Source organism: Phocoena sinus, chromosome 10 (assembly GCF_008692025.1).
Source record: "Phocoena sinus isolate mPhoSin1 chromosome 10, mPhoSin1.pri, whole genome shotgun sequence".
Classification (NCBI taxonomy): domain Eukaryota; kingdom Metazoa; phylum Chordata; class Mammalia; order Artiodactyla; family Phocoenidae; genus Phocoena; species Phocoena sinus.
The window spans coordinates 22,174,185-22,200,790 of record NC_045772.1 but is presented as its reverse complement, the minus strand read 5'-3'; the positions used below and the strand labels follow the sequence as shown (position 1 = coordinate 22,200,790).

Genomic DNA, 26,606 nt, shown 5'->3' with positions numbered 1-26,606 from the left:
CTGTAGAATACATACCCTAAGATATAATTCTTTAGTTCCCTTGGCTACTATTTTCCAAATGGCAGAATCCCACGGAGAGAAGGGATGAGCTTCACTCCTACATACCTCTCAGCTTTGTTCCCGCTTCCCCCTCTTCGTTGGCATTGGCTTTCTCCTGGCCATCATCATTTTCTGCTGAGACTGCACATTGATCTCCTAATTAATCCTCCTGCCTCTAGCCTTTGTTCAATCTATCCCCCACACTGCTTCCTGAGAGATCGTTCTAAAACACAAAAATCTATCATGTCCCTCCTTAAAGTCTGTCAGTGGTTTGACTCTGCTATCCAACCTTCAGCATGTCACTTCTTCTTTTATGTATTTTTCCCTAGTCTCATTCTATGCTCTAACCATGCTATATTGGGCATAGTCTGTGAATGCAGTATGTTCTTCCACACATCTGAATTTCTGTACACACTATTCCCTGGCCTAGAGAGCCATATATTTCCCATTCATTCATCTAACTCTTCCTTCTTTGAGGCTCAGATCAGGCACTACCTCCTGTTCTACTCTCCTGGAACACCTTATGCTCACCTCTCTCACTGAACTTATTACCCTTAATTTTAACACTTCTAAGCTCCTAAATATCAGAACGTTTACCTTTCACTCTGTTTCTTCTGAAACATGCAGCATGAGACCTAGAACACCAGAGGCACTCAATAAATGTTTATTAAGTGAGGAACTGTAGGTAGTTACCTACCCAGTTCAGTCTGAGGGCCTCCAAATGACTCATGTGCATCAAGAGAGGTCTCCTCTTCTAGAAGTCCTACCTTTAGATAATAAGGGACTTAGTAACAAAGGGAAAACATCAGTAACTCTAAGAGAAGTCCGTAACTTCCCCTAAGTTCATGAGCTTAATTAGCTGGTCCTAAGAAGGCAAAGCTAAGCACAGCAGAATGAGAGACTTGGAAGTAACTGGATCCAGGCAAAACCTAAGGTACAGGTTAATGGAATCAACAGAAGGAAAAGACGTGAACTGTTTCCTCATCCAGCCAGATGACAGTTATATTGATGCTCCCTTCTACCTGCTATGTTGTTTATGGAGGGGAATTTTGTGAGGTTCACTTGATAAGGTTCCATCTAGAACTGGAACAGAAACTGCTCTGACTCTCACATTCATCCGTATTCCTATCATTAAAAAAAAATTCTCCCATTTTTAATTCTGGACTCCCTCACTCCTAGGATTCACAATCACAGCCCAAAGTACAAAGACCACCAATCATTATATATTAAGCCTGGGTCAGCTGAGCAAATTGGTTTCTTTTATACTGAATCCAAATGATTGAACACAATTGGGGAAAATTATGTACCCATGCAAATTAACTCTTATCCCACTTAGAAAACAACAATAACAACGAACAATGCAGGCACTGTTGAAGTTTATATTTTCCAAATGTATCTGTAAGAATATCTTTTTACGATATGACTTAGATAACACTTTTCCATAAAGGGGAAGGGGAATTAAATTCCCTCCAGTTAAATATATGCAGGCTCTTGTCTACAATGGAAGCGATGTTGCCTTCTGAAGCTAAGTTATAAGGAGTAACATAGCTTCTGCCTCGTTCTCTTAGGATACTTCCTCTTGGAACACTTTTACATACCATGCTGAAGTCCAAGTAGGCCATTCCAGCCATATGAGTAAAGGATCGGTCTTGAGAAGAGATCCTCCAGCCCCCAGTCAAGTTGCCCCAGTTGATACCACTTGGGGCAGAAAGACGCTATCCCTGCCAAGCCCTTCCCGAAATGCAGATTTATAAGCAAAAAAAATGCTCAAACATTAAGTGTTGAGGTGGTTTGTTCTATAGCAATCAATAAGCAGAACAGATTCTAATACTTGAAAACAGGGTGCTGCCACAATAAAAATTTAAAATACATGGCACTAATTTTGTGAATGAGGCAGCAGGCAAAAGCTGGAAGAGCCTCAAAATGAGTGCTTGTGAAAGGCTAAAGGCCAAGGAGAGGATTCGTGGAAGTCTAAAAAGCTATGAGAAAGCTGTTGCTGAAGGCTTAAATAGGACAGCAAATGTAATAATTGGAACCTAAAGGCAGGGAGTCATTTATAAAGTAGAGGAAAGTTTGGTGACATTGACTTCTGCAATAACACTGAGAAAAGAAACTGAACCAAATGAACTCTATGATCTAGCTGAAGAGATTTCCAGGCAGAATATTTAAAGTCAACCCAGCTTCATCTGGCTGCCCACGATAACATGCCAGTAGAGAGAGGAACTAAAGAATGACCCACTAAATACAAAGAGGCCAGAAATTTCTGGGTACAAAACCAAAACGGGTTTCTCATTTCTAGCTGCTCCAAATGGCAAACAATCCTCAAAGAAATAAGGCCAATGACCAAATGTGGGTGAGATACAAGATCATATGTTAAGACCTAAGAAAGATCTCAGGTAGTGCCACGTAGAAACTTTAAGCCAGACAAAAGACCGTCTAAGGATTTAAGGGCATGCCTCATAGATCCTCCTTGTTTAATAACAGGGTTCCTAAGAACCTCAAGGACATTGTCTCACAGAATTCTTATAAGTAGCACAAGGCAGAGAAAAACTTATCTGAAATATAATTTTTTGTCTAATGGAGTATAAATTGAAACACAGGAAGTCCACAAAGTTTTAAAAGAAAGTAGATCAGTAGATTATCACTGTAATATAAAATGAAAAGAGATAATAAAAAATGAAAAGAGGTCTTTTGACCCCTAATCTTCTATAGACAGTAAGCACGTGAGAAAGATACTCAGCTGTAAACATGGTTTACTTTTTATGGAAAAAGAAGAATGACTTGGAGGGTGGAACCGAGAGCCACAGAAACCAATCACTACTCCATTGTACTAAGCCTTAATCAAGTAACTGTGCTTGATTAGATTCAGAATTCCCACAGACTAGTGATGGCTGCATGCCCTATTTTCCCTGTGTTTGAATGGGAGTGTTAATTGTGGTTTTCCTATGCCTTTCCCACTCTTATATGTTATGGGACAGGAGACTGGTAACTTGTCTCTTTAGTTCACAGGTCATCATTGCCAAGAGCAAAGGTAGTCAAGGACCTATACCATAAGAACTGCACCAGGACGACTCACACATACCTGAACCTAGTCTGGGAGTTCATGCAGTAACGAGCTGATGTTTGGGAATCCTGAAGGAAAAAATGAGTGTAATTTGGATAGGAAAAGGATATAAATCATTGTGACCAGAGGGCAGACTGCGGAGGATTATATTTTCCAAAAATGACAGCAAAAATATCTGCCATCTTATATTCCTCAAAATACCTTCAAGCTTATCTTTTATTTGTAATAGCATGGTCATTTTATAGTCTGTATCTGATAATTCCAGTATTTGAAGTCTTTTAGGTGTGTATCTGTTCGTTCTTATTTCTGTTGATTCTTGTTTGGGGATCTTTTTCTTTTAGGCTTAATCTTTGTAAACTGATCATTTTAATTGCAAAAGTATTTATAGGAATTATTTGGGGCCTAGGAAGATAATACATTCCTCTCTAGACGTTTACATTTGCTTCTGCTTGATGACTGAGGGTATTACTTTAAACTAAATTCATGGACTGATGTTTTTTAGACCATATGGATGATACGTTTTGGGTGCAAACCTGTGTGAGGACCAGCTCATGGTTACAGCTCCTCAGGAATTTCTCCCCTTGTTCTGCTCACAACAAATCATCTTTTCAGACCTTGCAGTCTCCTCAGAATGAAGGTTATGAGGCAGGACTACTTCTGATGACTGTGAGGGTGTAGCCCCTGTACTCCTAGCTCTATGGAGGAAGGATTTCCTGTTAGAATCCTCATGCTGAGCAGGCACAGAGATTTGTTTTCTGTACACAAATCCATAGAAGACTTGAGCACCAAAGTTCAACAGCAGGTTCAGCAAATTCCCTCAGGACAAAAGTGGCTTTAATGCTCCACTGGCTTCCCACCTTCACCAATGTACTGCCTGATTATTTCTTACTAATATACTGATAAAAAGAAGTTCCTAATTTAAATGTTATTCGCTTTACATAACCTTCCTGTCACCTTTTTGATGCTTTTAAGTTTTCCTTTTCTGTATTTTTATCCAGCACGTTTATTGGTTTTCAGCAGGAGAGTTTTTCTAAGCCTATTAGCCTTGTTACCTGGGTCCATGTCTTTTTCATCCCTGTATTCTCAGCATGCAAAGCAATGCCTGGCATGTGAAGGAACTCAATTCGTTTTTGATTGTTTAATGAATACACAATGCTTTCATTCCTGCTTCCACCAACCCTAACTTAACACCCTTACCCCCATTCCCTAATTAAGGCTCTTTTAAATTTTCATACATATATACCGTCCATTTTCCTACATTAACTGAGCTTTGCCCCTGATTTCCCCACTATTTTCCCCTGTGACCTCTCCTACAGAAGATCTTTCATTCAACTCACATTCTTATCATCTCTCAGCACTGTCTTCACTCTCCATGATTGCTTCTGAATCACTCACTATTCTACCTTCATCCGAAATCTGCTGCTCATCTGATGATTATGCCATCCTATTATAACATACTTTTTCTGATTTTATTGTTATCATATGTGGACTTCCAGGCATATCTCCACATTTCTTGCTGATTTCAGTACTTGGTTCACACTTTCTATTCCACTTTATCTCCTAATATAATGCAGCAGCATTAACTAACATAGACAGTATTTAAGAGTACAAGTGGACAACACAAGTTCAAGTCCCAGAACCATCCGCTGTTAACATATAACCTTGGGAGGTTACCTAATATTTTGGTGCCTCACTTTCCTCACTGTGAATTGGGAATAATGGCATTATTACCTTACAGCATTGTAAGGATTATGTGAAATAATGTATATAAAGCACTTATAATAGTATCTGGCACACAGTAAATGCTCAGTAAACTATTTTCATGATTATGCTCTTACCTCATCCTAAAATATTCTTTCTGCATGCTTATGATTCATATAACACCCTGGCCTCAATGCTTCTCAAAAATCTACTTGTTCACTTCTATAAAATACCATAGCCTATTACTTAGAATGGTATTTCTGAATTTTACTTTAACCCTTCTCAACATCTAGCTCTTCTTTTCAGTCAATAACTTTTTACAGTACTCAGAAATTGAACCCATATGGAAGTACCTATTTTCCTTGTATTCATAATGTTCTATCTTCTCTTCTCTCTGAGAGAAGCAATGTCTGTGTTTTCTTAGACTAGCTCAGTCTTAATTTCTACCTATTCAGTTCTCTCTATTTACTCTTTGTCTTCAATCTCTTGCTCTCCACCAGCAAACTCCTCCAACTTGTAAACCTGACCAAGTCTTACTTATCCTAAACTAAACTATCCATTTCTCCTTCATACCACTTTCTTTTCATGTTAGCATCATATCTCTTCTTCTAATCCTCTTCAAAGGGTAACCTGTATTCTCCACTCCCATTTCCTTATTTTGCATTTCCGAGTGTCTCACTGCTAACTTTCAGAAATCTGGTTTTATCACATCACTTCTTAAACTTACTATTCAAAGATAGGCAGCAATTGGATTATCAAACCAAAAAAAGAAAAAAAAAATAGCCTCTCCTCAGAACTTCTCCTACCAACTTCTTTGCAGCTTTGAATATGCTGACCACCCACTTGAAGGTTTCCTCCCTCATTAGCTTTCATGTTAACTACTGCGCATTCTTTCTTAGAGGCAGTGGCAAAGGAACAGAATGCAAACATGATGGTAGTCAAAAACTCATGTTCAAGCAAAGGGCCCCCAATGTATAGATCTTAAATAAGACACTTAGCTCCAATCTCCTTATCAGTAAAATAGGCATAATATTTGTTTGCCTTGCTCACCAGTTTATAATGCAAAAAATAAAACAATGGATCTGAAAATACCACAAAAGAGATAAAATACACAAAGTCGCTGAGTATGCTTTGATAACCTGTAAGCAGATAGGATGCAGGAAAGTATATTGAAAGACTCTTGCTACCAAATTTGCTATGAACTCTAAAGGACCCAATGTTTTGTACCTGACCTAGAAGGTTTTTCACTGTTAAAATGTTTCAGTGTCTTCACCATGACAGAACCATCTCCATGAGGGTCTTGTCAAGAAGTTAAGAGACTTCACATCAAAAATGCTCTAACTTACCTGGACTCACTTCAAAATGCAAAAAAATAAAAGTAAAAATCATTGTGACTATATCGGGGCACTTTCATTTTTTAAATATTGTGGGAAATCTAAATATTAATGACACATCTTCACATATGCAGGCATATAAATTGAATTGGTCCAAATGTCAGTAAGAAATATTACCAGTTCTTGGAGAAGGGACCCTTGCAATTTCTAAGGAGCAAGGTTTCTTTGTAACTGCTGTGTCCATGAGATCACATAGAAAATTCTCATTTTCTGAAGGAAATGTATCCAGAGAAGCAGATGGTACAATTTCCATAGTGTAATTCCTCTTCTTTGGATAGGACTCCTGAAAGGAAGGAGAAAAAATAAAAATAGCTTTGTGATAAAGACACAGCCTGTTTAATTTATAAAAACTAGAAAAAATAATAAGGTTCGTCAGTTCTTCTAAAAGTGATTGACAGGTGATGGTTCATCTGTTTGAATAAGTTATGCAACAGTGTAACCCCAATATTATCAGTGATCTTTTTAGAAGGGTCTTTATAATTTGGTTCCCCTGACGTTATCAGGGGAGGTCCTGATCTCCTGTCATGAGATCGTTTTGTAATACATGTGTATTTTCTACTTGTGGCATAAACTGTTGTTTAACTAATCCACAGTCATTCCCACAACTTTACTCCTTTGCTTGCTTCCTAGAGATATGACTCAGGTTTTGGCCAGTTAGATATAAGGGGAAATTTGCTGGGAGGCTTCTGGAAAAATATTTTTCTTCAAAGAAAAGACATGTAAAGAGGCTTTTTAAGAGCCTTGGCTTTCCTTGGTTTCCTCTCTCTGCATGCAGCCTTGATGTCTGGAGGGGGCAGGCATGTTGTAACCATAGGCAGTAAGCCTCTTACCTCAAAAAGCTAACAGGCCAAGAAAGGCAACAGAAGGGTAAAAAAGCCTGGGACCTAGATGGTATCACTGAGCTGCTCAAATAGCCCCAGGACCAGTTTCTTCAGGCTTCTTAAGCAAATATTAAAGTTCTGATTGTTTGAGTCATTGCTAATTGGGTTTTCAGTCACTTAGAAGTAAATGCGTTCCCACCCAACACACTTCTGTGGTGAATACTGCTAACTAATATACTAAGGTTACTCTTTTCAGGTTAGGATAAAATTAAGGTCCAATTTTATATTACTGATTCTTCAATATATTCTAAAAACTGGAATTTGTTTCATTTTACAAGATCTTTATTTCTTATATAAGGCATTAATGGTCAGCAAATATTTATTGGGCATCTATCATATACATCTAGGACTGTGCTAACTGCTGGAGATTTAAAAAAACAAATAAGACATAATCCTTGCCCTCAGAAAGTTCACTAGAGAAGAAAAACAGATTATCTGCATGGTGAATTTCACAATTAATCATGTTTTACTTTTGATATTTGTTATCTTTATAAACCATACTTCACTATCAAAAGAAAAAAACAAATAAGAAGAAAAATTAACTCACTTTCAAAAAATCTTCTAAGATATATCCATGGGTTGGTAAAGATTTAGTACAAGCTCCTATTTTTTTCTATAATGATACTTACAGTATAGCAGAATAAGTATTCAAGGTCAGTGTAATTGCTTTCAGACTATACCAGACCCTCACACATCAAAGAGTCAATTATGTTCACTCTACTCTATTGAAAGCAGGAAATTGGGAGTAATTTATTTTTAACAACAAAGGGTGACAAAGTTGAAAGCGTCCAGAGGAAAGCAATCAGGATGGTATGTGATCTAAAAACCATGTCACAGAAGAAATGATGAAAGGAACTGCAGTGTTCTAACCCAGAGAAGCCTTATAGCTGCATAATAGTTTTCTCAACATATTTGAAAGTCTGTCCTTCAAGAGCTATCCCACAAAGTGGGGAAGGGGATAAGTTGTTGTGGTAGATTTATTCTAAAGTTCTTAAAAGTAGAACAAAGAGCAATGTTTATTAGTCAAGGAGGGCAAATTTGGGGCAACACAAAAAATAGCTTTCTGTGAATTAACAATATTGCTTATCTTCTAAAATAAAAATGCACTGACAGGGCTTCCCTGGTGGTGCAGTTGTTAAGAATCCACCTGCCAATGCAGGGGACACAGGTTCGAACCCTGGTCCAGGAAGATCCCACATGCCGCGGAGTAACTAAGCCCATGCGCCACAACTACTGAGCCTGTGCTCTAGAGTCCGCATGCCACAACTACTGAAGCCCGCGCACCTAGAGCCTGTGCTCCGCAACAAGAGAAGCCACCGCAATGAGAAGCCCAGCCTGCGCATGCAACAAAGAGCAGCCCCTGCTCGCCGCAAATAGAGAAAGCCCACACGCAGCAACGAAGACCCAATGTAGCCAAAAGTAAATAAATAAATTAAAAAATAAAATAAAAGATAAATATTAAAAAAATGCACTGGTATAATAATTAGCTAAAAATAGCACTAGAAAGCAACAGAACTCCTCATTAAGTGGAAATGTTTACACAGAACTATCTATTGATAAAATTATGTATAAAACACACCAGGTGACTGTAAACTCCATGAAAGCTGGAATTTCTCTTGTTCACCACTCTATCCCCAGAATCTAATATAACTCCTGCCACATAATGGGTCCTCAGTAAATATTTTGATCAACTGAACAGTCTCTAATGTCCTTTCAAACAAATCTGAATACCAATTAGGAAAAGGATAATGCCTTTTAAAGATGTAAATTACTTTACTCTTCTTTTTTTTTTTTAATGATTGTTTACTGCTTTGCATATCAAAAGTGAAAAAAATGAGATTACAGTAAGATTGTAAGGAGCCTATGAAAGAAGAGTCTCCAGCTTAAACCCTAGTTCATCCTAAAATTAAATTAATCAGAACAACCCATTCTTCATGAATTTGATTAAGTTGGACTTTTACTATGTTTATAAAGAATTATGAGGATTTTAAAGGCCTTGAAAACTACTTTGAAATTTAACCACACAGGGTGAGTTAGTATATTAAGTATATATATTTATTAGAGAAATATTAGAAACTATAAAGAAAGAGAAAAAATATCACATGAAAACCCAGCATGCTCAGATAACTAACAGTAACATTTTGGTGTATATTCTCCCAGATGGCTTCCTGTGTGTAGACATGTGGTATGTGCAAAGGAAAGACCAACTATTTTAAACAATAATGAAGTACACTCTCTTCTGCTTCTTAAGGGAGTGCCATCATTTCTCATTGGCGTAGAAGTCTATAGTACGCACATGGCTTCCTTATGGAAAGTGAGGGCCCCAAGGGAAGGAGATAGTAAAACAAAGATAGCAAGGAGGAGATAGTAAAACAAAGATAGCAAAGCCGTACCTTTGTAACCAAATATTTTATATTACCAAAAAAGCAGGGCATTCAACGAAATACCTGACAAGTATCCCTTGAAAGAGGATATATGAGATTATAAAATAATAAAATATATCCACGTGTGTCCATGTTTAAGAGACTGATCATTACCACTGAGATCTGCCCCTCCCATCCCATGCTCCCCTTTCCATTCCCACCCCTTCCCTTGGCAACCAGGGCTAAATCTTGTTCTGAACGTTGTGTTTATAATTCCCTGGATTGCTGTTAAAATTTATTTATGTATGTAAGTATCAATAAAGAATAAATGGTTTCGTACTGTATGCTTTTGAATTTCATATATATAATATAAATGCTCTTGCTCTTCTGTGACTTTTTTCAATCAATATTATGCTTCTGACTTTCGTTTATTTTCAGTGTGATGCAGGAGTCCATCATATAGGCATACCACAAATTCACTTACACATTCTCCCAACAACGGACCTTTAAACATTTCCCAGATGTTTTGTTATTAAGAAAAATGTTGCTATGGATATTCCTGTACAAAGTACATTCATACAAGTAACCAGGGTACATTACCTATTCCAGTAGTCATGGGACAGAGAATCAAGAATAGACACAAGATGTGAAAAATGAATGGAATCAAAAGTTCTACACAAATAGGAAGTTATAGCAAGAGGTGATCATGAGAATTGAGATTGGATGCCTTGTAGATTCTACAGAAATCTTAAGGAGGGCATTGCGTTTTCCCACCCCAAGAAGGATAAAAGTTTAAGAGATTTTCTGTAAGTCTTACATAAAGATATTAAGTATAAATATATAAAGATATTATATGTAATGTTTTCTGATTTGGTATTTACCTCTAGTAATGTATTCTGAACAAGTTTCAATGACAAATACATGTCTACATGATGAATTTAAGTCCCAGTACACGCACAGTCATAATTTATTTAGTCAATCTTATCATACTGAAATTTTAATGTTTTTCTTTTAAGGGAACACTCTTGTGCATATATCTTTGTTTACATGCTCAACTAGTTCTTTTGAAATGGAATTCCTGTGACAATAGTTATACACCATATGCTTACATATAACTGAATCTGTTTCTGGATTTTCTAATTGTTCCATATGTCAGTCTATTCTATACCACAATCATACTGCTTTGATTACTGAAGCCTTAAAATTAATTTTACTATCTGGTAGGCTATGTCTCTCCTCATATTCATCCTTATCAAAGCACTGATGATTATCCTCATGTTTATTTTTCAAAAAACATCTTTAAACATTTTTGTCAATTTCTCCTTAAATCATTATCTCAACATCATGCCCACTCATTCCCCAAGTCCCATATACAACACTGAATTAGGTATCTCAAACACATTCATTTCTCTCTACCGCCACTACAACCCTGGTCCAGGTCACCACTGTATCTCACTTGAACTGCTAAACAACTTCCAAACTGGTCTCCTTGCCTCTAGTCTTGCTCCTCTCCCAATTAATTCACTTTCAAACACAAGCATGAGTTACTAAGAGTAAGTCAGGTCAAAATAAATTCATTTCCTTTCATTATAACTGTATTTGATGAATCATAAAATGTTCTAGTCATAGTACCTACTGATTCTTTTTAAACAGTTAACATGGTCTTTCATAATATCTCAGAATTTCCATGCTGAATGATTTCATTAAATGCATTAATGATCCAGGTAGTAAACTCATTAAAATAACAAGATCTGGAAGAATAAACTAAAGGTTAAACATAATCCCATTAATCTATAAGTTAAATGGGGTTAATAACTAAAGACCTGCTTGTCTAGTACCTAGCAAAGTGCCATGTTCATAGTAGGAGTCAACGAATATATGCTAAAAAATAAATATATAAAATAGCTAACATTTCAGTCAGTATTTTAAGGCCTGATTCCTCATCTAGAATTAAAGAACCATAGAGGCAAAGACTACAATCATCTTTTTCACATAGTATGCACTTAATAAACATTTGTTGAATTAATGAAATCTGAAATAATGTCATTCAAAAACTATCACAGGGCTTCCCTGGTGGCGCAGTGGTTGAGAGTCCGCCTGCCGATGCAGGGGACGCGGGTTTGTGCCCCGGTCCGGGAAGATCCCACGTGTCGCGGAGCCTGCGCGTCTGGAGCCTGTGCTCCACAAGGGGAGAGGCCACAACAGTGAGAGGCCCACGTACCGCAAAAAAAAAAAAAAAAAAAAAAAAAAACTATCACAGATTCAAATCACTGTAAGAAGAACAGCAACTTATGAAGTGTTTTACAGTCTGCAAAGTAAATAGTATTTCATTTAGCCAGATGATTCGCATTTAGCTCTCATAACAATCCTCCTAATATTACTATTATCCCCATTCAGAAACTAAGGTTTGGAATTATTAGGTGTCCAATATTAATCAACATCTGGTTAATGAACGTTTTGGGGCTACAACCTAGGTCTTATCTCAGCAAATCTAGTTTTCATACTATTGTATCCCAGACAAAAGGACTATGACAAGATCTTTATTGCCATAACTAAGGGAAAGAGGCAACTCTGCCCATTGCTAGGTAGTATCTAACCCTGCCAACCTCTTAGCCTTTTCAAGCCCTCTTCCTTATTGTGAGAAATGTGGATTTTGATACACAGATTAATTGCCACAATACTCTTGATGGTAAATCCTGGCAATGGACCAGACAGATTAAAAGAATTGAGGTCCAACAGTTTGTGATTCACTTTTCAAGGCTCCATTGTACCTAGTCTAGCAAAATATGGCTCCAATTTGGTTAGCAGCTTTTGCTTTTTTCTTGATATTTGGCCTCTACCTTTATTTGAATGTCTGGTTCCTGAATCCCAGACTTGTTTCTGTGCTTGAATTTTTATAATGGTAGCATGCCTAAGACTGTGTTCTCTGCCTTGGTCTTTGCTAACTCTTTTCTGAGGGACTAATGGCTTGTCCCCAAATCCTAAACAGATCCCTAACTTCATACTGCCTAACTTCATAGCCCCTGAGAGACTGTTTAGCTTTGATGCTTACTTAGTCACTTTTATCCTACCTGTTATAGTTAGTTGTGCAATGTGTGAACCAAATAATGCTTCTTAAAAAAAGATGCATACTGAGAGCACTGAATAAATTAATAGTATGCCCCTCAAGAAAAATAAACTTTAGTAATAAAAAGTCTACATAATATGCTTTCACTTGTTTGCACTGTGTTCCTATAAGAGTTTAAAATCATCAGGAGTGGGCTCAGTCTAACAAGTCAAAGTTTATTAGTAATTAAATATGAGGTCCTATGGTTCAGTACAGAAATGACTTTTTTTTTTTTTTTTTTTTTCCAGAAATGACTTTTAAAAATTCAGTATGTGGGTATATAGATTAGCAATACTATGAAAAAAGAAACAGGAGTTACAGCTGACAGTATGAGTCAGAGTGTAACGCACCAGTTAAAGACATAATGTGACAATGGCTGATTTAATATAAGAATGATATTTAAACCAGGGAACGTGACAGCCCCCCCTTCCTCTGTGCTAATTAGAATTGGGAATAATCTGGTTTAGGAATTTTGTAAAAGACAGGCTACCTGTATGATGTTGACCATCCTTTGGAAAGTGGTGCAAGATTGTATTAACCGAAAAACCTTAGCAACAATCAGGGACCCGGTATGGGCATAGTCGTTTCTCAATAGTACCAATGATGTAGCTTTTTAAATTAGAAATAAGGTGACCTAGAGGCTTTTCTAGACTACTTTGACAAGACATCTCTGTGAACCTGCCTATTAATACAGCTATTTCTTAACCACACAGGGGAAACTGAAGCAGCTTAACCAGCACTGCAGCAAACCACACCTGGTACACTTAGCTTGGTACTGGGGCCTACATTTGAGGAGCTGCAAAGACGAAATGGACTATCTTCTCTGCACATGGGTAAGGAAAGTGCTGAGTATCAAACCCATGTCATGTGGGGAAAGATTGAGTAAGAAAAGGTGCAGGAAAACACATATCACAAGTATTTGAAAAACAGAAGAATGACTAGAATTGATAGAAAGAGTGCAGATAGATGGTAACAAGGCTGACTACCAGAGCTTCCCAGTATGAAATGGGCTGCTTAGCAAGTAGCAGGTTCTCTGCCACTGAAAGTCTTCAAGCCTAGTCTGATCAATACAAAGCATCTCCTAAGAATAGAAGATGGTGGTTTGACTTAGATGAGTTTGAAGATGTTAGGTACAAAAGATAATGGGAATAGAATTATTATGCTAGTACTATGATACAAGCTACCTGCATATTTTCACTGCTTCCTGAATTCTTTTTCTGATAATGGGAAAAGTAATACTAATGCAAGGGAGTGTAGGCTATGGCTCTTTCAAAGTTAGAGATGACTCACAATTCTAAATGATTCACAGTAGGTGAAAACTTTTGGAAGTGGTCTTGCTGCTCTGACATGTCCTGCAGTATCAAGAAAAGTATGCCCTGAAGACTTACAATGACATTAAAATAAGGAAGACTACAACATAAATATGGAATATTAAGAAAAATAAGAAAATAAGAGATTTTGAGTGGGAGAGAAAAATGAGTGACAAAACCACCCTAGGGAAAGGAGAATTGATAACAATGGTAGGCAAAATAATAGCCTCTCAAAGACGCCCATGTCCTAATCCCCCAAACCTGTGAATATATCATGTCACATGGCAAAAGGGGATTTGCAGATATATTAAGTTAAGGATCTTGAGATGGGGAGATCATCCTGGATTATCCAGGTGGCCCAGTATCACAACAGTCATTATAAATGAAAGAGGGAAGGAGAGTCAGTGTCAGACTGATGCAACGTAAGAGACCTGACTGACCATTGCTGGCTTTGAAGGTATAAGGCAGCCATGAGTCAAGGAATGAACACAGCTCATAGAAGATAGAAAAGGCAAGAAAACAGATTCTCCCCCTAGAGTCTCCAGAAAGGAATGAAGCCCTATCAACACCTTGGACTTAGCCCAGAGGGACACACTTTGGACTTTCAGAACTGTAAAATAATAAAGTTATGGGTTTTTTAAACTGCTAAGTTTGTGGTCATTGGTGACTGCAACAATAGGAAACTAATACAATAATACCAGCAGAAAGCAACACACATAGAGAGGCAACAGAAATTATTAAGGGTTGAGAGAGGAACATTAAAATTGGACTCCAATGGAAAAATACACCTTGTTATATTATGATATGACTCAATATTTTAAAGATAGTGATTCTTTCACTTTCACTTAGTCTTAAATTTAATGCAGTAGTATTGCAATAGTTTCCCTCCCACCCCATCTTGGATCTTGACAAGTGATCCTAAAGTGCATTTGGAAAAATAAATGTCTGACAATAGCTAGGTATCAATTTGAAAAGAGAAAAGTAATGGAGGGGGTGGAGATCAGCATTTATCAGATATTTAAATAAATTATAAATGGTTCTGGTGCAATAACTGAAAGGCAATAAAATAGAAGAGAGAATTTAAAAAGACAAAGCTCCAATGCTTGTGAAAATTTATTATATTATAAAGATGGTATTTCAAATCAGTAGGAAAACAATGGATTATATAATAATTGCCAATGAGATAAATGACTAGTGATTTGGAAAGAAATAATAAAACTGTATTAATACTTCATTTCTTAAAACAAAATAAATTACAGATAAATATTTAAATAATAAGTAAATACACCTGTAAAATAATCTTAAAATAGGAACGGCCTTTGACAAGGAGCTATAACCAGACTCATAATCAGAGCTGTAGAGAAAAAGACTGGTGAATTGGAGTACATACAAACATGAAACTTCTATAAAGCCACTAAAATACAAAAAAAAATTAAGAAACATGACAGATTTGGGAAAATTCTTTGACACATGTGACAAAGGGCTATAATATCTTTATTATATAAAGAGAATTACAAATTGGGATTAAAGAGATCATCAACCTAAGGAGAAAAGTGGGCAAAGGATAGGAGCAGTTCATGATAAACAGCTAAAAATTTCTTGTATGAAAAGATGCTTGATCTCACTTCTAATCAGACATATGTAAATTAAAGCAACACATGATATACCATTCCTGATCAAATTGCTGTAGATAATACACAGTGTTGGTGAGGGTTTGGAAAAATGGGTACTCTATACAGTTTTGTTTGAAGTGTGAATTGATATAAATCTCTTTCAGGCTAATTTGTCAATTGTTAGAGCAGACCTTTAGAAAGCAGATCTTTAGACAGCGTTGACTCTTGGACTTCTGCCATGTTAAAATCTTTCCTTCACCTGGGACCAGATGAGATTGGTAAACTGCCATTATTATTCCTAGAGCATGGTATTGCAAGGCACCATTTATGTGCACTGCATGATTATCACTCTTGCTTTCTAAAAATATATGTACACATGCTACTTTGAATGCTTCTGTTAAATAATGAAATGGGAGTGGGGAGTATTTGGAGGGAAGCCTGATTCTTAGTGCCACGAATGAGAAAAGCTGTAATCAGATTTTACAAATGGCAATCATATGAGTTGTAGGTGGTGTCAGGATATTGCCCCTCTTTGGAAAGTGCTACCAATCAGTGTCCCCTGGAGCTCGATTCTTAGTTAAGACTCTCTTGATCAAAGATGAGGTGACTTCAAAGATGGAGATGTCAATTATACATTTGAAACCACAATAGAAATCTCACCAGATAAATGCTGAGAAACCAGTGTGGGTACTGAGAATGTTATTTTGAGTATGTTTTGGTTTCAACTGTGTCTCCCCAAAAGTCAAATGTCAAAGTCTTAACCCCCAGAATGTAATCTTATTTGGAGATCAGGGTGTTGCAGACATGATCAGTTAAATTAAGATGAAGTCATTTAGGGTTAGCCCCTAATCCAATGACTGGTGTCTCTATAAAGAGGGGAAATTTGGAGACAGACATGTACACAGGGAGAACAGCATGTGACGATTGAAGTTATGCTGCCAAAGCCAAGGAATGCCAAAGATTGCCAACAGACCACCAGAGCTAGGAGAAAGGCATGGGACACATTCTCCTTAGAAGAAACTGGCTCTACCGCCACCTCAATTTCAGACTCTTAGCCTCCAGAACTGCCAGAAAATACATTGCTGTTGTTTAAGCCATGCAGCTTCGTGGTACTTTGTTTTAGCATCCCTAGTAAACTAATACAGGATTAAAAAAAGGAACTGGCTTCAAAAAACTTTTGATTAGTCTCTTTTAGTGTTCTAAAATCTTTACTCTTGGAAAATTAATAATTAACTAGGGACTAGCAAGGAAAAGAAGATTAGTTGTTCTTAATAAAATTCCCAAAAGTGTTTCAAAATTTTAAGTGCACATACTCTTTTACCCAGGAATTCTACTTCTAGAAATCCTTCCTACAATTAAATTCACAAATACAAATAAAAATGTACATGTAAAGAATGTGTACTGAAGCACTGTTTATAATATTAAAGGACTGGAAATTAGGTTCATCATTAAGAGACTGTTTAATAAATAAATACCATTCATATAAAGAGGCAATGTAGTATATATAATGCAGAGGTCCACAGATTTTAGACTATATAAAACCTACTTTGGATCATCTGTTAATAACTCAGACTTGTGACTCTCTCCCAAATTTTTACTAAATCAGAATCTCTGACAATGAGCCTGGAGATCTTGTTTTACAAGTTTCCCAGGTCATATTGTTGCAGATGGTTGATGAAATATACTTGAAAAACACTGGAATAGTAATTAAAGAGTGTGGAGTCAGAATCCTAGCTCTACCACTTTTAGCAAAGCAGCTGCCTTAGCAAAGTCTCAGTTTCTTCATCTGTAATATTAGGATAGAATACTAATAGGATCTACCTCAAAGTGTTGTTGGTGGTTGTGAATAAAAGAATAAAATTAATGAAATACATTTGAAATGAAATGAATTTTATAAAGTACTTAATGTAGTGCCTAAATGTTCAACAGATGTAGCCATTATTACTATTCAGTCATTCAAAAAGTGAGACGAATGCATAGGTACTAGTATGTTGAGCTAAAACAAATAAACAAAGGAAAGAATAATATATAATGTGTGTTAACATTTCTATAAAAAGAAAGTGTACACACCTATATGTATGGAATATTTCTGGAAGGAATGATTAGAAACTCTTGTTGGTTAACACTGGGGAATGTGACCATATTCTGTTTTGTTTTTGCCTGATCTTTTTTTTGAAAGTATAATACATGCTATTTTCAGAAAAAAATTCCGTGAGCCTAAATACCACCTGAGGAAGGTGATGATACCATTTCAAATATAAATTAACTTTGATTTTTATTTCTGGTACTGTTGTGTAGAAATTTGCATACCCCAGGTGAAACTGAAGATGGCTGGAATCACAAGAATAAGCTCTTTAATAAACTGCACAAATGCAACTGAAAGTATGTCAAATGCCATGCAAACTAAATAGGGATCAGCTCAGTACAAATCCTCAATAAAAGACCTAGATAATCTTCATAAGGAGTCAAAATAAACAGAATGTAGTTCAGCAATAACAAGATGACAAAGAGGAAAAATCTTATGAAACAACCTTGAGGCTAAAAGACTAAGGGAATGCATTGTCTAGGAAGTATTAATTATTGTCAAAAAAGAAAAGAAGAAAAAGAATGAAAGAAACCAAGATTACTTATATGAAAGGATTTCTTTGCAATGTGAGGAGTCCAAGCCTCATATTCTTTCTCGGAAAGAGGCAGAAAACAAAGTATTTTAAAAAAATAGATAAATACTGAACAAATAAATGAACTGAAAAACTGAATATTCAAACATAAAAATACATACACATACATGTAAGTATTCACAACTAGGTATAGGGAGCCAGGAGATAAACCTATTAAAGCCTGTTAGAAAAATAACTGAGACTTAAGTTAAATAATGAGAAGACAAAGGGCATCGCCAAATTTATAGGAACAAACTGGTAGACTGATGTTGAAGTTGCATAGACATATGTTTAGTTTTGGTAGGTCTGGTAATGGTGAAGAGTCCTGGGTGACTACTGTAACTATGCTTGGGGTCTTTATTCCTGGTGTTAGTGAATGTGTGACTTAAAGGGCCAAAGACAAGGCAGACAGAATAAGAAAATACATTATATACTGCTCCCAGGACATTCACCCAGTCACCTAGGTTTGAACTCTTGGAGACATTTTGCTTTCTCCTGTTGTCATGCTTACTGTTACTATAAAGAAGGAGTCACCAACTTTTATAAAATTTGCACTTCATAATAACTCCTAAACCCAGTATTACTTTTCTGTTTCCATAATCACCAAACTAGCTCAAACTTCATCGACTCATGCCTGTTACTTGAATAGGCCTTCAATCTCCCATCTCTGAGTCCATTCCTTTTTTACAAAAAGGGTTTCCGCCACTTTGAATGATAAAACATGTTTTTCAAAGTAAAAAATTTTACAAACCCCTATGTGATAATATTAGAATTAATTTAGAAATTTAGGGAGTACAATAAATGACTTCCTTATTCCCTGCCCAAATGGTAGATAAGAGTCTAGGGGTTGACAAATCTTTTCTGCAAAGGGCCAGAGAGTAAACAATTTAGGCTTTTCAGGCCATATGATCTCTGTTGCAACTACTCAATGCTGCTGCTGTAGCAATAAAGAGACACACATAGTATGTATACAGAAGAGGCTGACCAGATTTGGCCTGCATGGGTCAGATTTGGCTCAGAGACTGCAGTTAGCCAAACCGTGGATAAAAACAAAGGACTCAGGCAAATGGATTAAAACGTCAACATAGGCTAGTGACAGAGCAGATACTAGAGAACATGGCTTAGGTACAAGGCAATACAGGCTTTCTACTACTATATCTCAGAATTAGACAAACTAGCCTCAGTTCTCCCAAACCTGAACAGGTAGGTGTCTTACTGCTAAACTTAACTGCACATACTCTCTGCAGATGAGAAGATCATGAAGAGAATTAGTGACACATGCTCAGTTCCTGCTTCCAAATTTACAAAGCAGTTAACTCCCTTGAGGAGTGAGTTGGAGCAGAGAGAAGCCCAGGTAAACTGATCAATGTCTCTCCACATGACAATATGAAGCAAAGAGAAAGAATCCTGCATTCTCTGCCCAACTCCAGTAGGTAAGTTATACTTTTAGAATCTGTTGTTTGAAACAAGTACATGAGCAAAAAGCAACAATAAATTTCCATTTTATTAATCACAGCAAAACTAATACACATTTGAAAATAATAAAAATGGATATGGATATGTAAGACCTATGATTTATGTAATCTACAGACAAGCTTTGTGCCTATATGAAATTGCAAGCCCTTTATAGTACCTCCATAGAGTGGTCCAGTTTGAGATCTATAGCTTCATATCGTTCCTAAAACGTAGGTGCCTATAGCCCCAGATTGTAGTACTATCAGAGGACAACAGTTATCATCCAATAAATATTTGTTGAATAGAAATATGAATTTTATAGTAATTGTTCTACTTCTTAAGGCTTTCAATGCCTCCCCAAGGATACCATTCAAAAGGAACCCTCTGTTAGGCTGATGTATTTGGTAGCCCCCATCCTGAATGTCACATTCCTGCCTCTGTCTTTTTGCTTATGCTGTCATCATCTCTTTTGAGGATCAGGGGACTCTTCTAGGCCTATAGATATTCTCCTTTTCTTTCACAACCAATCATAAACTTTACTTAGTCTCTGAAGCATTTCATCAGTTCTACTGCCTATATGGCTTTCTTTCTTCTCTGAATCTAAAAACAACAGTAATATTCTATACAGTATCTCACAACACACTAGATTTTCAGATCCTATATTGATATTCGATATTTTTATTGCTAGCTACTTCTAAATTCTATCTTCCCAGAGAGCAAGTGCTCCCAAACAGTGCTTCTTTGTGTGTTTCAATACAGCACAATCCTGGCACAAAGTAGATTCTCAAAAAATTTTAATTGATATTAAATGATTGGATTAACCAACTAACAAAAAGATGAATAAATAAATAACATAAATAACCAAGATTAAGAAAAATTAAGTCTTAAGAATAAGGAAGACAGCCTAAATAGCCTGCAAAGCCTTCCATTCCTTGTGCTATTCTAACAGAAACATTAATTATAAGAAAACTCTTTTGTAGTCATTTACTCTCTACTCATGGAAACAAGTAAGGTAATAATACCATAATTGATTTTTGTTACTTTAGCTTCCAAATACGGTAAATAATACAAATCTGTAATTTAATGTTTTGAAAAATCTGGAAGAACACGAAAACTGATGAATAATATAATTATTTAAAATACTGAAGAAGACTATGGTGCAAAGGCAACATGGATATATGTATTGCTATCTCCAGTTTCAGCCTTGTTAGATGCACATAAAGAAGTGAACAACTGAATGAGAAATGTTCCTAGGTTAGGGAAGAGTCCAGAAATCGGACTTTGATCCCACACAGGAATTAACATTTCTCAATTATAAAGATTAAAGCAATCATCTCATTGATAATCATCTCATTTTTCATTTATTGCTTTCTCTCCTCAAGGGCTATGGAAAATCAAAGGAGGAAAATCATTTGAAATCATGATAAATCCACATGCTGACAAAAAAGCACTGTGTTCTAAGAAGCAAGGAGTGCTTGAACCCAAGACTCTTTCACTTATGAAAGATACACTACTAAAATACATTCTATTAATACACATTCAAGGCTATGGACCTATCATTTCTACACACAGCAATTAAAGCTCAATAATACAAAACTGTAGATTTCTTCCATCTGCTTTACCAGAGAATCACATGTTAGAAAAGTAAGTTAACATAATAAACATTTTGGAATATCTTTAGACTTTAAAAATAACAAACAAAAAACTTTCCTTTTCTTCTTCTCCTTTTTCTAAATTAATGTGATTTAGGAAGCCTCTTGATAATATTTAGCTTTTGATAGTATAAGACCCTGGCTTTAAAATCCAACACCTATTCATTTAATCTTTATGATCCCATGACTGGCCCAAGGAACTTAAGAAGAGACTGTTAGTGAAATGAAGATGTCAAAATAAAAGTTTGCCACACGTCTGCTTTCCATTATCCTCATTACCATTACTCTACCACCATCTCTGTGAAGCAGAGCAGCAACATTTATATCTTTTGAAACCCCTCTATTCCATTACTCCACAGATCCGGTCGATCACCAAATCCCATGACTAATCCACCTTTGCGTTTCTATGTCCATAGCTGCCATGTTAAGACAGGCCTTAGCACCACACACGTAGATTATTGGCACTGCCTCTAAACTCATCTCCCTTCTCGTACAGCTGTATTTCACTCTATGTGAAACCATTAGAATAATCTTCAAACATCATTATCCTCACATTATTCATGGTCTATGAACTCAAGTACCTCCCAAGTAAATTTTACTCAAAACAAAATTCTTTAGCTTAGCCCTTAACTCACCAATCTCATCTACTTTATTTCACCTTCTAGTCAACTCCTTGCCAGCACTCTGCTTCATCCGACAAAAAAGCATTGTGTTCTAAGAAGCAAGGAGTGCTTACTCTTTTTAAAAGCCAGGGAGGAAGCACTTCTAGAAGAAGTAAGGATCTCCGAAAATTTACTCCACCATAGAAGTAACAAGAACATTCACAAAAAAATGTCAAAAATCAATTTTTTCAGAACTCTGGAAATAACAAAAACTTGCAGCAATCTGTGTAAACTTTATCCCAGAAAATCAGCAGAATTTTTGTACAAACAGTGAGCACTGTGGCAATCTAACTTGCCCCATTCCCATTTCTTTGTCCTCAGTTCCACAGGGAGAAAATTAGCAGCCTCTCAATAATAGTAAGTCTTTAAACCAGTAGCCAAGAAGCCACTAGGGTGTGTGGGGGGGGGGGGGGAGGGGGGAGGGTTGAATGGCTTCGGAGTGCTGCAAACATCCTTACAGCCACAGAGAATTCTCCAGATTTAACATGTTCAGCAGGCCCCTGGAAAAGGCCTATTTACAGGGCTTGTTCTTATTTGACCTGATGCAGAGCTCACTCAGTGAGAAAGGCGCTATCTTCTAGGTGTTTGTTAAAATGAATTAACAGCAACCGTTTAATGTTGCAGCTGTTTAACGTCACAACTGCTGGAGCCAGTGATACCAGCAATGGCTAATAAAAGGCTCTCCAAAAAACCTTTAAAGGAAAATCTGGAGAAAGAGATGCCTATAGGGGTCTCTGAAAAGCTCCAGCATATTTCTATGGACCAAAAAGGCTACATACATGTGGAGGGCTGTGTGCATGCCCAGAAAAAAAATCTGAGAACACTCTGATCTCTTACCTCTGGCTGAACTAGTTTCGTACAAGGAGGAAGTAAAGCTAAGGCAGATACAGAAGCTGCCAGAACTTGAGGACAGACCTCAACACACAGAGTCCATGGCATAGGCGGACTTATTGGTTCAAGGTATTTAAGAAAATCTCTGTCAAATTGTAAGGTAACCACTAAGCTAATGCAGCAGACACTTAAATGGCCACAGTGAAAAACAATTCAGACTTGACAGAATTAATCCAGGAGAGTCACTAAACGAACAAACAGCAACAACAACAAAAACCCTGGGAAGGGAGGAATCTGATTTCCAGAGTTGCCATTTTATAATTTTAAATGTCCAATTTTCAACATAAGTTATAAGACTTACAAAGAAACAGGAAAATTAGGCCCATATAAAGGAGAAAAAAACAGCAGAAACTGTCCCTCAAGAAGAACAGATTTTGAACTTACTAGATGAAGACTTTAAATCATATATTATAAATATGTTCAAATAACCAAAGGAATCATCTATAAAGAATTAAAGAAATGTATAAGAATAGATATTAAAGGAAAATAGAGAAAATCAGTATCAATAGAGATATGATTTTTAAAAATGGAAAAGAACAGAAATTCTGAGTTGTTAATTAGAATAACTGATATGAAACATTTGCAAGAGGGACTCAAAAGTAGATTGAAGCTGGCAGAAGAATGAATCAACAAACTTGAAGATAGGGCAATTGAAATTATCCAGTCTGAGGAAAAGAAAGAAACAAGAATAAATACAAATAACAGACCATTAGAGAACTGTGCAACACCAACAAGTATACCAACATATGCATAATGAGAGTCCTAGAAGTGAGGAGAGAAAGAAGGAACAGAAAGAATTTCTGAAAAATAATGGCCAGAAACTTTCCAAATTTGATGGAAAAAAATTAATCTACACATCCAAAAATCTCAACAAATTTCATGAAAGATAAATTTAAAGAGATCTACATATAGACACATAGTTAAATTGTTGAATAACAAAGACAGCAAGAATCATGAGACAGCAACAAGAGAAAAATAATTCATCTTGTAGAAGGGATCCCCAATAAGATTAATAGCTAACTTTTCAGAAATCATAGAGTCTAGAGGCAGTGAGTTGGAACATTCTAAATGCTGAAAGAAAAAAATGTCAACCGAGAATTCTATATTCAGCAAAACTATCCTTCAGAAATTCAAGGTAAATTATGACATTCCCAGATAAACAAAAATTGAGAGAAGTGCTAGTAGACATGCCCTAAAAGAAATACTAAAGGAAGATTTTCAACCTGAATTAGAAGAACACTAGAGAGTAACTCAAATCCACATGAAGAAATAAAGAGCATGGGTAAAAGTAGCTACATAGGTAAATATGAGAGACAGTATAAATGTATTTTTGTTTGTAATTCTTTTCACCTCATATATTATTTTAAAATAACAACTGCATAAAGCAGTAATTATAAATGTGGGTTGATATGTTTATAACATAAAAAGATGTAAATGAAATCTAGAGCTGTATGAAAATAACTCAAAAGGGGGTAGGAAATGAAGCTATATTGGAGCAAAGTTTTTGACTACTATTGAGATTATGTTGGGATTCATTCAAGATAGATTGTTTTAAGTTAAAATATTAACTGTAATCATAGAACACCCACTAAGAAAATAACAACTATAACAAAATAATACAAGAAACTCCAAGAGAATTAAAATGGTAAACTAGAAAATATCTATTTAATACAAAGAAAGGCAGTAAATGAGGAAAAAAGAAATTAGAAGTATATAATACATAGAAAACAAATAATAAAATGGAAGATGTAAGTCCTACTTTATCTGTAATTAATTAAGTGTAAGTGCATACAACACTCCAAATAAAAGGCAGAGATTGGCAGGATAGTTTTGTTTTGTTTTTTTAATAATCCAATTACATAGCATCTACAAGAGACATACTTTATATTCAAGGGCACTAATAGATTTAAAGTAAAAAGACAGAAAAAGATATACCATGTGAACAGTAACCCAAAGAAAGATGGAGTGGCTATACTAATATTGGACGAAAGAAACTTTAAGACAGAAATTGTTACTAGAGATTTAAAATAGAACATTTAATAAATTTATAAAGATAAAATGGTCAATCCATCAGGAGGACAGAACATATACAAACACATATGCACCTAAGAGAGTCCCAAAACACATGAAACAAAAATTGAGAGAACTGGGGCCTCCCTGGTGGTGCAGTGGTTGAGAGTCCACCTGCTGATGCAGGGGACACAGGTTCATGCCCTGGTCTGGGAAAATCCCACATGCCATGGAGAGGCTGGGCCCATGAGCCATGGCCACTGAGCCTGTGCATCCGGAGCCTGTGCTCCGCAATGGGAGAGGCCACAACAGTGAAGAGGCCCGTGCACCGCAAAAAAACAAAAACAAAACAAAACAAAACAAAACAAACTGAGCGAACTGAAGGGAAAAATAGACAATTCAACAATAATAGTTGGGGAATTCAATACTCCACTTTCAATAATGGACAGAACAATCAGGCAGATCAAGAAGCAAACAGAACACTTGAACAGCACCATAAACCAACTACATCTAACAGACATCTATATAGAGAGCATTCCACCAAATGCACAGTCTTCTCAAGTGCACATGGAACATTTTCTAGGATAGACTGCATGTTAGACCACAAAGTAAGTACCAATAAATTTGAAAAGAATGAAATCATACAAAGTATATTCTCTGACCACAAAATAATAAAATTAGAAATCAATAAAAGAAGGAACTTGGGAAATTCACAAATACATGGAGATTAAAAAACACTGTCCTAAATAACCAGTGAGTCAAAGAATAAGTCACAAAGAAATTAGAAAATACTTTCAGGTGAATGAAAAGAAAAACACAACATTCTAAAATTTATAGGATACAGATAAATAAGTGCCTAAAGGGAAGTCCACAGCTATAAAGCTATAATAAAAAAAAAGAGAAAGATCTCAAATCAATAACATAACCTTTAAAATTCAGAAACTAGAGGAAAAAAGGAAATCCAAATCAGAAGTAATGAGATAATAAAGATTAGATAGAATTAAAATAGAGAATGTAAAAACAATAGAAAAAAAATCAATAAAACCAAAAGTTGGATCTTGAAAAAGATCAACAAAATTGACAAAAATTTAGCTAGCATGACCAAGATAAAAGGGAGAAGACTCAAATTACTAAGACTGGGAATAAAAGAGGGGTATCACTATCAAACTTACAGAAATAAAAAGGACTGTAAGAGAATACTACGAATAACTTTATGCCAACAAATCAGATAACCTAGATGAAATGCACAAATTCCTAGAAAGATACTAAATACTAAAACTGACTAAAGAAGAAATAGAAGTTCTGAGCAAATCTATAACAAGTAAAGAGATATAGTAACTTTCAAACTTCCCATAAATATAAGGCCAGACCCAGATGGCTTTAATGGTGAATTCAACCAAACATTTCAGAAAACAATATCAATCCTCACAAACTCTTTTAAAATATATATAAGAAGCAATCAACAAAATGAAAAGATAACCTATGGAACAGGAGAAAATATCTGCAAACCTAAAAAGTTAATATCCAAAATATACAATACAAGGAACTCATACAACTCAGTAGCAAAAAAACCCCAAGTAACCCAATTAAGAAATAGGTAAAGGATCTGAATAAACATTTTTCCAAAAAATATATACAAATGGCTAACAGATACACAAAAAAGTACTCAACATCACTAATCATCAGGGAAATGCATGTCAAAACCACAATGAGGTATCATCTCACACATGTTAGAATGGCTGTTACCAAAAAGACAAGCACAACAAGTGCTGGTGAGGATGTAGAGAAAAGGCAACCTGTGTGCACTA

At 36.0% G+C, this 26,606-nt stretch overlaps 1 protein-coding gene across 6 annotated transcripts in view; it reads right to left on the bottom strand.

The window, feature by feature from the left end:
* ANKS1B (ankyrin repeat and sterile alpha motif domain containing 1B) overlaps positions 1 to 26,606 on the bottom strand; it is a 1,217,724-nt gene that overhangs the window by 740,618 nt on the left and 450,500 nt on the right. For all 6 annotated transcript variants that reach the window (XM_032645644.1, XM_032645646.1, XM_032645647.1 and 3 more), the window contains exon 10: positions 6,316 to 6,481. In XM_032645644.1, coding sequence (XP_032501535.1) covers positions 6,316 to 6,481 — 166 coding nt within the window. The remainder of the gene's footprint in view (positions 1 to 6,315; positions 6,482 to 26,606) is intronic.